The following is a 15,809-nucleotide window of genomic DNA, read 5'->3' on the forward strand; positions in this document are numbered from 1 at the left end:
TCCCAAAATCATTTAGGTCCTGCTAGGTAGTCTCTTTCCTTTGTCAGCTTAAACTAGGTAAACTATCATGCAAGGGTACAAGATGTGTACATATGGATTGAAACTATCAGTGCTAAAGAGCCACAAGAACAGACTGTCTCTCCATGGTGCAAATCGCCCACTTTTTATATTTAACAAACAGAAGTTTTAGCTCGCTTACAGATAAACTCCACCCAGATTCAGTGGCAAGAGTAATGACATTTGTAGCATTTATTAATACAGAAAAGGTATTTACAGGATTGATTTAAAAATCCCACATTAAAACACAGCATTCATTTATGTTAACTCTTTGACTTAAAAAAACAATTGGACGTGAAAATCTGTACACTATGTAAGAAATAGATAAGATCCAGATATTTGAGTATTCCCCGGATTACATATTTTACAGGTTGAAACACTGCCTTCATTATTAACTGAAGAGGACACATACTGGACATGCAATGAAAATGAGACCCATAATTTGAGGGTACAAGAAACTCCCAATAGCGATTAAGAAAAAAGTTAAAGTGTAACAAAATTTGTGGCTTGACATCGGCAAATGTTCTACAACACAAACCACTTAAAGATTTCCAAACTCAACTTAGTTGTGCAAATGCTAGAGTGGCAATTTTCCTTTCACAGCCAGGAAGGTTAAAATATTTGTTTAGGAGTAATAAATACAATGCTGTTTGGCAAGAAAGGCCACATGCTTCCCTAAGGTTTTCAAACAAACAAGGTTTTGAAAAGGACTAAGTACAACCCACAAAGAAGTGGAACTTTTAAAGACCAATGTTCTTTTTCAAACTTTTAAGCGTTTTTCCTTCATTACACCAGTCAATGTAAATTGGTAATCAGTCCTAATGGCGCAAATACAAAATATTTTTTGCAATAAAACTTTTTTTAAAAATGTGAACTTGAGCACAAGGTGAACATGATGTGATTGCATTTTTAGCCAAACTACAAATATTTCAGATGTTTAAAAACTAAACTACAATGCATATCCAATAACTACATGGACTCCCATCCCATTGAAAATTAGGAACTATGCATTATGTATGAATTTTAAACTGCTGCCACTGGTGCTCAGACTTAGAAGAACCAGCATTTCCTCTTACAGGGTGCACAATTGTTTGCAAGGTCAATGTCCAGAGTAAGTTAAAAATAATTAGGCAAATGGCACCTTAGTTTTAAAGTTGGTGAAACCCAGACATAATCCTTCCTTTCACCTTGTTTTTTTTTAATAAACAGTTGTTTCAATCAGCTAGCAAATAAGCCTAACATAAAAAGAAAAAAAAAATTCTGTTGTGAATTAAGACACTGTTGTGAATTAAGACACTCATCTGTGAAGATTTCTTGCTAAGGTAGAAATGTTACCAACTACAATTACACTGTTATTGCAGCTTTGACGAGAATATCCAAATGTCAAATATGGTTCTTAGAATTCTATTAATTCCCTTAGAAAAGAGAATTTTAAGTTTTCAGATGAAGAAATCTGTTGTAAAAAAATAAAAAACACAAGACGTGTGATGAGCTTGCACCGAGGTAGGTTAATAAAATCTTGTACTTCAGGAATAAACTTGTAGCCCGTGGCAGTGCAGTCCCGTTTGTGAAGGCTAGAAGGCTGACCTCACACTGGCAGTACCTGGATCCATGCCCTAGCCAGATGAAGATCACTATGAACGAAATGGATTCCACCACAGATGTGTTAGTCTCATGTGGGAGAGCGAATCTTTCAGTACAGCTTCAGCGCGTCAATCCTTGAGTAAAGTCTGATGAAGATGTAGGTAAAGTGGTTTCTTGGTTAGCAGCTGCAGCTTCTTCCTTTTGAAGTCGGTTGGTTTTTTGTACCTGTAATACAAAGATGCAAAAAGTGTAAGCGGCAGCGGAGGGAGTGCAAATAGGTCTTCCACACCGAGCCCAATCTGGACCATCCTGGAATCTTAGGAGGAATAGCTGCCAAGCTTTATTCCAGCACCTGTGACCAAGATCATGGAACTACAGACCAGTGTCCTCTCCATGAAGATCCTTGATCTTTTTAGCCGGTCTTTCAGTGTGTCTTATCATATATGAATTTAAATGTATTGTAGCAATGTCAATCCTGTAATATGTTAGTTGAAATGGTAAACGCTTATGTTTCATTTGGCATGGGTGGTATTTTCACTAATCAAATGTGTGAAGACATTTCTAAAACAATTGAGTGTTCATCTTTGACTAGGGAGTCCTAAAGCACCCACCTTATAAGCAAGATTCCCTACGTCAAGCCGACTAACTCGCACAGTGCTACCTTTTGTCACACGAAATCTCCTCCAGTCACACGAGCAGATATCACACGGTGAAACAAGGTGAGCTTGAAACCTCTGCATAGCGTGTGTCTCAGCTTGTTTATGTAGAACCTGTACTGTGGGCTATGGCCATTTACGTCTCCACAGGACACCAATGGCAGACTGAGAACAGTTTGCTTTTTGTTTGGGGTGGGAAGGGATGTCAGGCAGACGGTAGACGTGCCTCTCACGCAGTGGTTGGCACAAAAACCAGCCTCTCCAAGGCCACGTCCCCATATCACACAGGGAAAAATGTTGACAGTAGCAGCTCTGTTATGCTATGCAAACCAGGGGCACACAACTCATCTGGTAGTAATCCTGATCGGTGCACAGGGAGCTGGGGGTGAGGCTTAAAGACAGTGAAGAATCCAATGCAAAACATCGGACGTGGACGCACTTTGTTGTCAGAAATGCACCGGATGGTGTGCTCACACACTGGGGGTAGTCAGACATACAGACACACCACCAGTGATTTATCCTTTAGTAATTGAGACTATATAAAGGTGTTGGAGTGATTTGGCCATACAAAGGAAGCAGAAGTTGCACTTACACAATGCACGTTGCTGCACATGGAAACTTGTTAAAGTATCATAGCCCAGACGCGGTCAGAAGCGTGAGACAAGTGGTGGGAAGCAGTAGGTGTTTGCACGTGTCCATCTTGCACTTCTATTCAGTAAAATATGGTCCTCTCTTAGAGGTCTCATTTTCCCCAACCAACTACTGTTTGCTAAGCAACACTGGTGGGTCATTGTCAAACCTATGTCTGTTAAGACTATGCCTATTCAGTAAACCTTTCATCTATCTCCATCTTTCCATTCATATTTCTTTTCTGTAATCCCTCCAATGTGAAGCACCACACCACTGCCCTTACTCCTCCCATGTAAACACTAGGCCATATTTTACAGATTTATTTATGGAATGCTACTAGAGGTGTCTACCCAAGTCTCAAAAACTGACAATGGCTTCGACTGTCACACGACAGGGGTACTTGAGCAAGTTAGAGACGATATATATATACACATGTCCATGGTCAGTTTACCCATCAAAAGGTGATTGGTTAGCAGTAGAAATGCCACATATTGTGACAAATGTTGCAGTAACGCAAATCAAGGATGTATGGAAACCCGCCTTTTTTGCTTTACTTACAGTTCGATAACCATTGATCCCGATTTGATTTCATCCATCTCCATGAAAGCAAAACATTTTGTGCTGGTAAACCGCTTTTTAGGCTTGTAGTGTTTGAACTCAAAAAATATTGCAGCCCCTGTAGAAATGGGAGATTAAGTTTGCATTACATATCAATTTTTAAGAGCCAAATCTTAAATAATTGTTTTTCAGTAGTGCAAGTAATTTATCAAGTGGTTTTGGAGAAAGACACTTGCAACCTACAGTATAAGGTTTACAAGCTCTTCTAACCTGCAACCCACAGAGATTTCAGTGTACTCAGCAGACTAGATCTTAATTATATTAGACAGGTCAGGTGACTAAGTTACATACAATCAAGCAGCACTACATCTGCCAAATAAGCATATGTACCCCTCTTAACCACAATCTTTTTCTAACTTATTTATTTATTTATTTCTAGATTTATAAAGCGCGAACAAATACCACAAGTGGTACTACCTATTCAAACGCTAGAGGTCATGGTACAAGCACACAACTCTTAAGCACTCATCCTCACTGCACAATATTTGCTCTATCAGTTGGTTTTATTCTAGTATGTATAAGTAAAAAAATGTTTTAAAAAAAAATCAAAAAAAAATAAAAAATCGCTATGTCAGTCTGCTCCAAGGCGCTGAAAAATCTTTAGTTACAAAATTACACACCTCCTCGTTTCGGGATTCTTTTTTGTGGACGGTGGAGGGAAAAACATTCACTGAATGGGTAGACTAGAGGCACATGTATACTGAAGGCGAACAGGACAGTCAAGTCTCTGCTTTGCACTCCTTGGGTCCAGAACGATAGTGGGGATCTTGCTGCATACATGAAGTAGATGGCACGCGTGGAAACTGTGGATTGGTTTCACAGGCTACGACTTACAAATTACAGAATTGAATGCTTCAGCAACAAGAGAAGCGACTTTGAAAGGATAAGTGAAACTGGTTCAAGTGGAAATAAATCAGCCTTGAAGTGTAGGCTTGGTGAAGTACAGACAGCGGTTTTTTTAGGATCCGATTTTGATGAATGCCAGTTCTATTGTGCTATAGAGATTATGAATAAATGGGTATCCTTTACAGTGGGTTATTGCAATAAGATAGCACATAAGCAGAAGATTAGACAAGATAATAAAGTTTAAAAACAGTTCTAAAGAGAAGAAATGATCCTCAGAGAAAGAGAACAAAGCCCTGGAGTAAAGAACTCCAGGATTCCTAGAGTTTGATAAAAGCAAACATTTTATTTCATCCAACTGGAAGTCAAACCATCAGCCTAAAATGTAGGTTTTCTTTTGGTGACCGAGACGGTTTCAAACTAGTGTCCATAATTGAATTCCAACATGGAATCAATAATAAAATGGATCAGTTTTACAGAGCGTTGATGATATTTTGGATCTCTATCCTGTAGAGAACAAATCACTGGTCAGTAGTACCAATCACAGACCTTTACCTCTTCTCCTCTATCAGTTAGTACTCCTTTTGAAGAGTACTAACGTGAAGGTGTTACCTTGTTGACACTGGAGTTAATACGAGTACAAAGGGTAAGCAACACGTTGTGGGAGGCTTGCTTTAAATGTACAAGTAAAGAAGATTTTTTGTTGGAGGGAGACTACTAGATAGCCCTTGAGAAACGGTGTGAATATTTTCAGACATGAAGGACAGAAGACATAAGGCATATTCATGTTCAAATGAAGAACGTGCTCTATGTTATGAAAACATAGAGATACTACTGTTGCTCAAACAGTGTCCTGGCGTTCTAGCTAATGAGGACTGCAACACATCCGATAAGAAGGAGAGAAACTGATAACAAGGTCTTAAAAGCTTTCCTGAATGGGAGGGAAAAGGTTATTTCCCTTAAAGTTGAGGGAGAGCATTTGAATGTTGGCCACTAAGTAGCTAAAAGCAAAAGACTTTTTGATCTTGGTCCACCAAAGCAGATGGCTTGGACTGTATTGTTTGAATTTCTCCTGGAAATTAAGTGGACCATCTTTATAAACTGCCTGATAAACCAGAGAGATTGGAACAAAATTATTTTTGCTTCAGATTCAATTGAATCTGTGTGAAAGAATTATCAACACATGTGAAAGCTTTGGTACATTTGGGTTGTGCTGAATCTTGTAAATTTATGTTTTGCAGAAATTCATGAATTACACTTTCACCATAAAAAGTGAATTGCCGGTTTCTCGCGTCACATTTTTTACCCAAGCACACACCTTGCATTAAAACGTCTTGCAAGACACTGACAGGAGAATGGTTAGTGCAGAAAATGTCTCTTCGAGAAGCGTTTTCTGTGCATACCAGTCTTCCACTGGCATTTCGTGAAAGTTTTTAATGCCAGATACACACTTGTTTAAAAATGAAACCTACAAAATTGTGTAATGTGTGATTAAGGGAATTCCACTAGCTTAATAAAAATTCCTCTCAGCCCCAGTTTAGAGCCACTGTGTTATTTAAATTTGCCTTTCAAAAATAATGTCACAGCTATTACAGTGAACTTGGTGGTATTACTTTCTTTCAACGGCTATTCAACTAAGCAGAATTCTTTTGGCTTATTGGGATGAATTCTTTCCTGAGCTATTCCACAGATGCATTGTTCTAGAAGTGTTGGTAATCAATAACTGGCCTCCATTTTTTTACAGAGCTTGACTGGACCAGGAACAATACAGCAGGGGTGAGCGTGATAAACATTCCCAAAACAGAAAACCTTTAAGTAGTTAGGACTGCACTTCATAGGGCACCAGGTGTGAAGCCAAGGTAGGGGTGCACAAGCAGAAGTAAATGTTGGGAAATGGGGGAGAATGTGATAATAGTCAAATAGAAGTATGTGGACTAATGGACCTAAAATTACATTGAACAGTTTAAATCTGACTAGTATTGATTACTGTACGATCAGCTCAGGGAGCGTTCTGTTTTGTTAGATTAATTCTTATTTACATTAAGGAATTGTATTACCCTACACAACACATTGTAGCTCATACCAGGTAGCATAGTAAGCAGGAAAAGGAAGGAAGAATAGACTAGTAGGAGAAGAGTGCGAGGAAACTTAAATTGAGGGTAAAGTGGTACCAGATAGGTGAGTTTTATGAAGGAAGCGAAGTGGAGAGAGGTGGGATCAGGACGAGACTGAAGGGAAGAAACAAGGATGACGTTGAAAGGAACAAGGAGGGTAAGTGGTCAGGAGTTCTCCAAAGTTAAAGGAAACCAATCTGTTTGATGAAGCTCTGCTATTAAAATTACATGTATACGTCCAATGATTTCCTGTCTGCTTGTCTTTGTAGGTTTTTTTAAGCTATTTGAAGTCCTTAGTACAATTTTGCATTGTGAATTGATGTCAAGGGATTAGATGCACATGGCATTGCGCACTGCAATAGTGGAAAGGAAAGTTTACTTCACTTCAACCATTGGTTTGCAGCTTGGTCTGGGGAAGCGTAATCTGCGGAGGAGTCTCCATCCCAACATATTGTGGGCACCAAGGTAGGACAAGTATGGTCATGCAATCAACTGTACTACTCCCACCCCTACAAGAGATGGCAGAAGGATCAAATATCATATTGGATGACCGGGGAAGAAACAGTGCTGCATATCCAATTGGCAACTTCAAGGGAACAGCCATGAGCAGTTCGAGAAACCCACTACAAGCGAAGAGTAAAGAGGGCTGCTTTTTACATGCGGATAGCGAGCACTTTCCCAGTCGTTTGTTTGGACCAAGGCTGTTGCCATGCAGATCACATTCTCTCCCCTCTGGAAATGTATTTATAGTTTAACAGAGGTGGTAAAGAGTGATTGAAAGGTTCTTCTTAAATGCCCAGTACAAGATTCCGATATCCCTCAACATAGTATTCCAGGTGTCCGATAGCAAGCACACTAATCCTACAGTCTTCTCATTCTATACAAGTGGATTATATGCTTAATTTCTCAAGGTGACCTGCAAATGCAAGAGCATGATGACTAGGTCTGTTTCCAACCACTTAAAAAACGTTGTCACAAAAAAAGAAAAAGAAAGTGGTGGCATAGCCTTATCAATAGAAAGCAAATAAGTCAGGACTGAGTAAAAAATAAAAAAAGGAGGACTAGGGAGGAGACTGCAGAAGTCTCTAGACATATATAATTGAAGACGACAGACTAAGAACCTACAAAGCAACATAGTCATTCCTCTACATTTGTTTACTCTACACAATAAATCATTTTACTTGTCATGCTTCCACTTCAGTCATACTAGGTTCAACAACAAACCTTTTGTTAGCTTTTCAACATGTTTCTGGATCTCAATATCTACATTGAAGTGCACATATGTATCCTCTTTTCTTGATGCTACAGGAGTATCTTGCACAGGAGTTAAATCAATACCATTTAAATCTGTAAAATACAAATGTGAACATTACATGAACATTGCACTACAAGACCAGATTATTTTACATGTAAATACTCAGTAAAGTACAAAAGGCTTGCCAGGACCATCTGATGTGATGTATTAGGAGCCTTTGCCCTTACTAAGATTCAAAGAGACATATTAGCATGCAACATTCTGCCTTCTACAGATGGGCACATCCCACCCACCCTACAGTGAAGGAAGTAAAAGACGTGTTCCACATAGTCAAACCTGGATCACCCGACTACGTCTGTCCAGAACCTGTGATTAAGCTACCAACCAACACTCTTTACCATATCAAGTTGCTGAACCTAGCCTTGCATACAGGCACAGTGAGTGCAGCTAGGAAACAGGCAGTGGTACTACATCTGTTGAAGGAGACTCTAGACCAGGCTTCTCCATCAAGTAGATCATGAGCGACTGGTTGCCCTCCAGCTACCTGTAAGGATCTCTCCTGTGTGCTTCACAGCTTGCTAAATTAGAACTTCTTTGGTTGAATTAATATACGTATAAAAAAAATGTAAAGTATGTATTTGAGGTGAAAATGTGTAATTTCAGAACTCAAACTAATGTTTGGGGGGAAAACGCTTTTTTTCATGATATATTTAAAGTTTATATTTGAGTGATAAACCATGCAGCATTAGAGAGACCTATTACTAATGGAATTACCTTGGTGCCAGAGGCATTGTAGTTATGATTGTTCTACATTACCCATGGTGAGGTATTTCAAAATTAATAAAGACTTTTTACGTTAATTGTAGCAATCATGCCTGATTAACTAAGGTGATCGCTGCTGGTAATCTTGCAATAATATAATTTTATCTGATTTGGTCACTATTACAATACTAATATTAGTAGCTTGGATGATTTTCAGAGAGCATAAGTAGCTATCTTTACAGATAAGGTTGGTGAGCAGGTCCAAGGAGGAAGAGAGATTCTTAGTTTATCCTTTCAACCTCGACTCTGCTTAAACACACAACATTAAATAAGTAAAGTACTCTCTCCCATCCAAAGATTGCTTTGCAAGACCAACTCGGCATATCTGATCTCAAAAATAGACTCCTGCAACAGCCTATACCTTGGGTTATTAGGCTCCCTACTAAAAAAAATATGTCAACTGATTTGAAACTTTGCGGTCAAGAAATTCGTTGGCACCAAACAATCTAATTATATCACTGAAGCCAGAAGAAGCCTCACTTATGCAGGAAGTGTTCTACAATCAAATCTCAGTTCACTGAACATTTTAGGAGACCCTCAATTTCTAGCATTTTAAATTCAGATTCTGCCATTCTGCTGAAGGTTGCTCAGATCAAGCGAAGGTGCACATATGGCCGCACCTTGGACCCAATCTTTGTAATAACCATTCTATGTGGACATTATCCAGGGTCACCTATCCTTTAAGACAGCTCTGAAAAACTTTGTGAAAAGGGGGTGTGAACCACAAAATTCACTAAATTAATTTGCGCTTAAACCCTCTTGTAGCATGGCACACAAGCAGACAGGCTTAACTTGGAGACACTCAAAAGGCAATAAAGTGTCAACACAAGACAAGAAAAATCCCACACTAATTTAGAAAAATAGAGTAAATTGTGATATATTATTTAACACCAAAAATGAAAAAAAACAATCAGTAGAACATTAATAATGAATTGTTACATTTTAAAGTAAAAAATATCACCTAAAAGACCAGAGCGCAAAGAGCGGACATCTAGCTGTGCGAGACCGGGGCAAAGTCGAAAGTTATGGCTGACTGCGATTGGGCACGGTTCAGATACACAAAGTGGACTGGGCCTGGACTCCACTTACCTTCGAACTTAGAGGAAATTCTGAAGACAAATGTCTGAGAAGGTAAAGTTCAATGGTGCAAGGCAGCTGCCGTGTCCACGGAGGAGGTGTCATCGTCAGAGAGCCAATGGACAAAGTTGCGGTGAAGATTTTCACTTGAAGACTTATGCTCTTTTTTGGAAGTAAAAAATCTCTATCAGGACGGAGCTGTGGGCAGTAGCTGGCAAGGGCTACACGTGGCCTAATGAGCCTTCTATAATGAGTGGCTGAACAGGATTTGTTGCTGCGGAGCAGAACGTAGCAGCAGCTAGTGCGAAATTAGGATGACAGGCGATGCACCTTTTACGAATTTGCGAGCCGGAAGGTCCTGGACTCCTCTGTGTTCTCAGAGTAGTTTTTGGTTGGAACAAAACATGTCAAGGTTTGATTCTGGCTATGTAGGCACCACTTTCAAAGGTCCAGGACAGGAAGGGCACCACCTGGAGGGTCAGGGCTCACTCAGGCTCGACCCAGATGCAGATTCAACATGGTTGGAGCCTTTCGTGCCCTTGAGGCTCTGATCATGAAGCCAGCCAGACAGCCCTTAAAGTCACTCTGGAAATCCTGCTGTCAAGCAGAACAGCAGGTCTCAAGCAGCAGGGCAGTCCTCTGAGGGCACAAGGCAGGTTTCAGGCAGTAAGGCAGTCCTCTGAGGGCACACAGCAGGCAGTACGGCAGTCCTCTTGGTGGAACAGGCTAGTCATCTGAAGGACACAGTCCTCCACAGGTCCAGAAAATCACTGAGGAGTGGGGGTCTGAAGGTCCAAATGTTATATCTGGTGCCAACCTTGAAGTGGAAGAAACTACAGGAGTCCCGCCCCCTTTCCCTATATAATGACTCCAGGACAGCAGGGCCCTGTTTTGTAGCTCCCAGCCAGGCATAATCTGCATAACTGTGGCATACATAAGGGATATTAGTCAGGTAGGAAGTGCTCGGGACAGCACAAGAGTCAGCAAAGCCCAATCCGCAGATTGAGCAGGTACCCCGAACACCACTCCCTAATAGATTGGGATAAACAATGGTATAAGTAAACTTTAATACAGTGCAAGGGCCCAGATCCTCATAGTACTGTAGTGTGATGAAAGAACCCTCCTTATATAGGTATTACAAAAGGGTTTAAATTAAGATTCCTTAGACACCAAACATGACATTTCGACCTGCTCCCAAGCAAAGCTTATCACTAATTAAATGTAATAAGGCAATCCGATGTTATCCTGTGGGATAGGTAGACTTCCCAGTAGTTAAAAACAATGTGTGAGTTTGACTATCAGGACACGTAAAACTGGAAAGTACATGTCCAACCTTGTACATACATTGCCCTATGGTCTGGTAGGACCTACCTTATGGGTTACATATGTATTCAAAAAGAAGTTTTAGGCCATGCAATGGGGTTTAATTTGCCAGGGCGAATAAGATGCAATGGTAGGCTGAGTCATGTTTTAAGGGGATATTTAAGTGGTTAGCACAATAAGTGCTACAGGCCCACTAGTAGCATTTAATTTACCAGTCCTGGGTATATGGTATACCAGTTTACTAAGGACGTATAAGTAAATTCAATATGCCAATCAGGTGCAAGCTATTAGCACTTGGTAGAAGTGGTAAAGCGCACAGAGTCCTAAGCTGTGCACCAGAAGCCATTGGCTTGGATCAGTCAGCATGAGAGAGAACTTTAAAGCAAATTGAATCAGAGTCCAGAGTAGGGCGGCCAAGCTCTTTAAATATTAATCTTGTGTTGGCTCATTCTTCTAGGCCTTTTTCATCGTCCACCTTTGCAGGGGGAGGATCATGGTGTCTTCGCAGGGCTGGAGGCAAACATGGTCAAGATGCAGCGCCTGCAAGGGAAGGCAATTCTGTCTGTACAGCGGCAAATGAACAACATTTGGTGAACATTGAGAAGGGCATCAGCACTATGACCTCCACGCTGGCTGGTATGAAGGAGATGGCTGAGGGTATGCGGGACATGTCCCAGTCAGTGATGCTGCTGTGCAGCAAACTTGATGAGGACAGGGTAGTAATTTTATCTCAAACCCATGATTGCAAGTTTGCGGACTGCAAATGAATGTGTCACTTCACCTTAGCAGCTAAGCAGGTAATCTTGTAGGCCTAAATATAAGGTACCTGAACAACATGACGGAGCCAAAGAGGAACAGTTTACTGGATACGGAGAAAACATTTAAGGGGTGCTGGGAGAGCTGTACTGCAATATGGCACGTATTTCACAACAGAAACATTAAGATTGCACAAAAAACAAAGAAGGAGCCATTACACAACAAACTGGCTGTCATTGTTATCAGAGAGGAATACACGTAGCAAGATTAATGCATCATAAAAACAATAAGCTGCCAACAGTACATCCCTACACTTGACCTAAATGTAGGTGGCAGATGTTTAAGTAATGAATGCTTTAATAAATTAAAGGACGCCCTGCTTTACTCCAAGAGGTTTCACCTGAGATAAATGTACTAGTTAGTTCTGTTTATCATATCATATTGACGTGTTCTTCCAGCGCCGAAATGGTGCCTGGTAAGGTAGGTTGTGTATAGTTCCAACTAGGTGTATTTGGGTGTGGACGATGTACATATAGGGTAAGGAGAAAAGTACATGCAGACAAATATGAGAGGAACACTGAAGAATAGCTCCTCACATTGTTAATGATTTCTCCCCATGACTAAGCGACTGTATCCTCAAAGAGTTACCCCTGGATTCTGAAGAACTGTCCCCTCACAGATCTACTCCTTATTGATAAATATCACACCTGCCAGGCTTGGGCATTTTGGGGAGAAGGAATATTGGCCAAGTAATGAACAATATGAATCTGAACTGGACATTCAAAAAAGTCATAAAAGCAAAATGGTGAGACATAAAACTTGATTTAGGTTAGGTAGCTGTCAACCATTGCCTTTCATCCGGAGTTAGAGATATGGGTCGTTGTTGTACTGTATATCAGAGCTGCAGACACTATTTCTGCCTTCCAAACCAGAGACTACCATTGCAGAGCAACTGAGACTGTGCTGAACTTTAAAAAACCAGACAGGTAGCTCTATATTGGGAGGGATGAGGATTCAGAACCACAAACACACACTGCAGGCCCAATTAGCACTGCAGGAATTCTATAAATGTAGCCTCAATACTAGTATAAATGTAGCACAGAAGCCCACATTTGCACTAAAACACACTTCGAGAAAGAAAGTCATTTAGCAGTTGTCAAGGACAGTTTTAAGACAGTTGACTGCAGAGACATTTTAAAGATAAGACAAGTATTTAGTGGGCAAAGGTGCAATGTTTATTGAGCATTATTATTATTTATTTGTTAATTGCACATTCACCATTGCATCTACGCTCTGGGAGCAAAGGAATATCAACAAATAACTACAATTTAAAGGATAAATCAAATGAATACAGAAAAAAACTTGAACTTATCAGGGGTTGTTCTGAAAGAACACTAGCCTTCTTTATTCTAGATTTTCCACATTTCAACTTAAAATACTATATTTGAGGTATTTCCTATAATTGGTCGATACACAATGGTTACGGAGTAAGTGGACATAGTGAAATTGGACCACTACAAATCAATAAGTTGCATTTCTGCTATAATGGTCTTCTAAATTCAATGTAAAATCTTCTGTGTATATTTCGTGTTTGTTGAAAATTGTCCCTGTAAAAATTTGAGTAAACTTAATGTTAATTTAAAAACGCAAGTATTTTCCAGAATAAACATCGCTAAGTATTGCGTCAGGTTTTGCCACTGTGAAGTCGAATTCGATAAATAACCTCTTAATCGTTTGAACGTGATTTAATAAAAACACCTTGAAAAAGTGATAGGTGTCGCAAAACATGTTTTGACTGTCAACAGCTTCAATATTTCTACCCAAGAAATTATTTTCATTTTTCTTTTTAAACAATGGCCTACTGTTTGGAATTCATTTGAAAGAACTATGAAATATATATAAAAGTGTACACATTGTATTGCTGTATAATCAACAAAAAATTATTTGTACATCGTGTAACACAATTACAAAATAAAATTTTATGTATCAAACACTGAGAACTGCATTCTGTATGTGCATAGGTGCCTGTCGCAGTTTTTGGTATTGATGGATATATCATTGGTGGCTGGTAGGGTAACTACTTTAGACTGCACTTAGCACTGGCTCAAACTCTCCTGCTATGTTTTAACAGTATCATTGACAAATAATTAAAACTTGTCTGTGTGGAAGAGGGCAAAAGGCCATATCGTACTACGCAATAGGTCATATTTGCTGATCAGAAAGTGGCCGGAGATACAGATTAAGACCGGTTAGTAGAAACAAAATCACGCAAAGGCCTGCAATTCTCTCCTGGCAGATTAGAGAAGGTCTAGAAAGATGCGGTGGCTGAGAATGTGAAATGCCGCAGAGAGATCCATCAGTAATGCCACCCCATTGTTGTCCATTGACTGCCAACAGAGAAGTTCTTCCAAAAATAAAACACTTGCAGTGATTCCGTTCTGTGTTCAGGGCAGAACCTCGCTCGTCTTTCATTGAACAGCTCTGATACCTCTAAATGGCTTGTTAGCCATCTAGCTAGCTTTTTCTCCATGTTCTTATAACACACAAAGAAACACCCGGGTCTTTAACGAGAAACAGCAGGAAGAAACATAAGTAACAATTGCAATGGGTTATTCCTTTTTAAGGACAATTTCCCACCAAAGGTGGCATGCTTCATCATCGGGAATCTCCTTGCGCCGTGACAACTGTTCACGCTGCGAGATACAACTCCCTCACTATGAAGAAGATCTATTGATTTTTTTTTTTTAAAGGAGATATAGTAGATACCCTAGGGTGAGCTCACGGGTGGTTGGGTAAGCTCACGGGTGGTTGGGTAAGCAGAGCATGTGACGGGTGATATAGTGATTTTAACTGGCTACAGCGTACAAGTACACCTTTATTCATGTGCCCCTGGGTCAGGATTAAAACAAGGGACACTGCAGCTGAGGATTAGTCCTGCTTGAATGTGTCACCAGAAAAGGCAAAGATATTTCTGCCATATTACCCCAGATGAGTTATTTTGGTATTTGACAGGACTGATAAAAAGAAAATGCTTCTGCTCAAAGTGTTCAAAATGAAATATTACAAAACCACACAGTGGTCCACTGGCAAATACAGAAATAATCCACTGTCAACCTGCTATTGTTGAGTAGTGTCAACTCGGGGACCCTGGTGTGGGACTCAGGGTGATCTCTGTCCTACGGAGATCCCAGAGAGCTCTTTTGTCCAGTACTTATACCCATATGTGCCTTTGAAGTGGGGGAGACTTCAAAGAGGCCTTTGAAGATCACAAGGTCCCAGTCTTTCCTGCCCTGGCTCCAGACTCACTACAGGAAGGCCCATCAGCCTGACGATGGGCCATCAGTGCACAAATGTCACACCCCAGCTTCCTTTGTGCGATTGTCGAGCGGGAATGCACAAAGCTCAGCTGTCACCCAAACCAGAAGTGTACTCCGAGACTGGCAGAGGCGCAGAATGGTTAATGTAAGAAAATGTCAACTTTCTAAAAAGGGGCCTTTTCAGACTTACAATTTAAAACCAGACTTCACCATAATTTGAGATTTTAAATTGGGAGTCCAGAGACACCAAACTCCAAATCTCGCTCTCTTTCCAATGGGAGATTACACTTGTTTCAAGGCAATCCCAATGTTAACCTACGGGAGAGATAGGCCTAGCAGTAATGAGAAACAAATGTAGCAGTTTTCACTACTAGGACACGTAAAACTCAAAAAGTACATGCCCTACCTTTTAAATACAGAGCACCCTGTCCACAGGGCTGGCTAGGGCCTAACCTAGGGATAAACTATAATAAAAGGGAAGGTTTGTGACTGGCAAGTAGGTTAATTTGCCAGGTCAAAATAGCTGTTTAACCTGCAAACATGCTTTGCAGTGGCAGGCCTGAGCCATGTTTAAAGGGCTACCGAATTGGGTGGCACAATCAGTGCCGCAGGCCCACTAAGTAGCATTTAATTTATAGGCCATGGGCACATATAGTGCACATTACTCGGGACTTCGGAGTAAGTTAAATATGCCAATTGTGGTTAAGACCATGTTACCATGTTTTGAGTATGGAGCATATGCACTTCAGCACTGGTT

General features: G+C 40.3%; 1 protein-coding gene across 1 annotated transcript in view; it reads right to left on the bottom strand.

Annotated features, from left to right (window-relative positions):
• Window positions 1–225: 225 nt before the first annotated feature.
• AIDA (axin interactor, dorsalization associated) overlaps window positions 226–15,809 on the bottom strand; it is a 164,912-nt gene continuing 149,328 nt past the window's right edge. Inside the window, exons 8-10 of the mRNA XM_086927942.1 lie at window positions 7,727–7,849; window positions 3,486–3,603; window positions 226–1,866 (exon numbers count right to left, since the gene is read on the bottom strand). Coding sequence (XP_086784068.1) covers window positions 1,770–1,866; window positions 3,486–3,603; window positions 7,727–7,849 — 338 coding nt within the window. The 3' untranslated portion in view covers window positions 226–1,769. The remainder of the gene's footprint in view (window positions 1,867–3,485; window positions 3,604–7,726; window positions 7,850–15,809) is intronic.

This window comes from Lissotriton vulgaris, chromosome 6 (assembly GCF_964263255.1).
Source record: "Lissotriton vulgaris chromosome 6, aLisVul1.2, whole genome shotgun sequence".
Classification (NCBI taxonomy): domain Eukaryota; kingdom Metazoa; phylum Chordata; class Amphibia; order Caudata; family Salamandridae; genus Lissotriton; species Lissotriton vulgaris.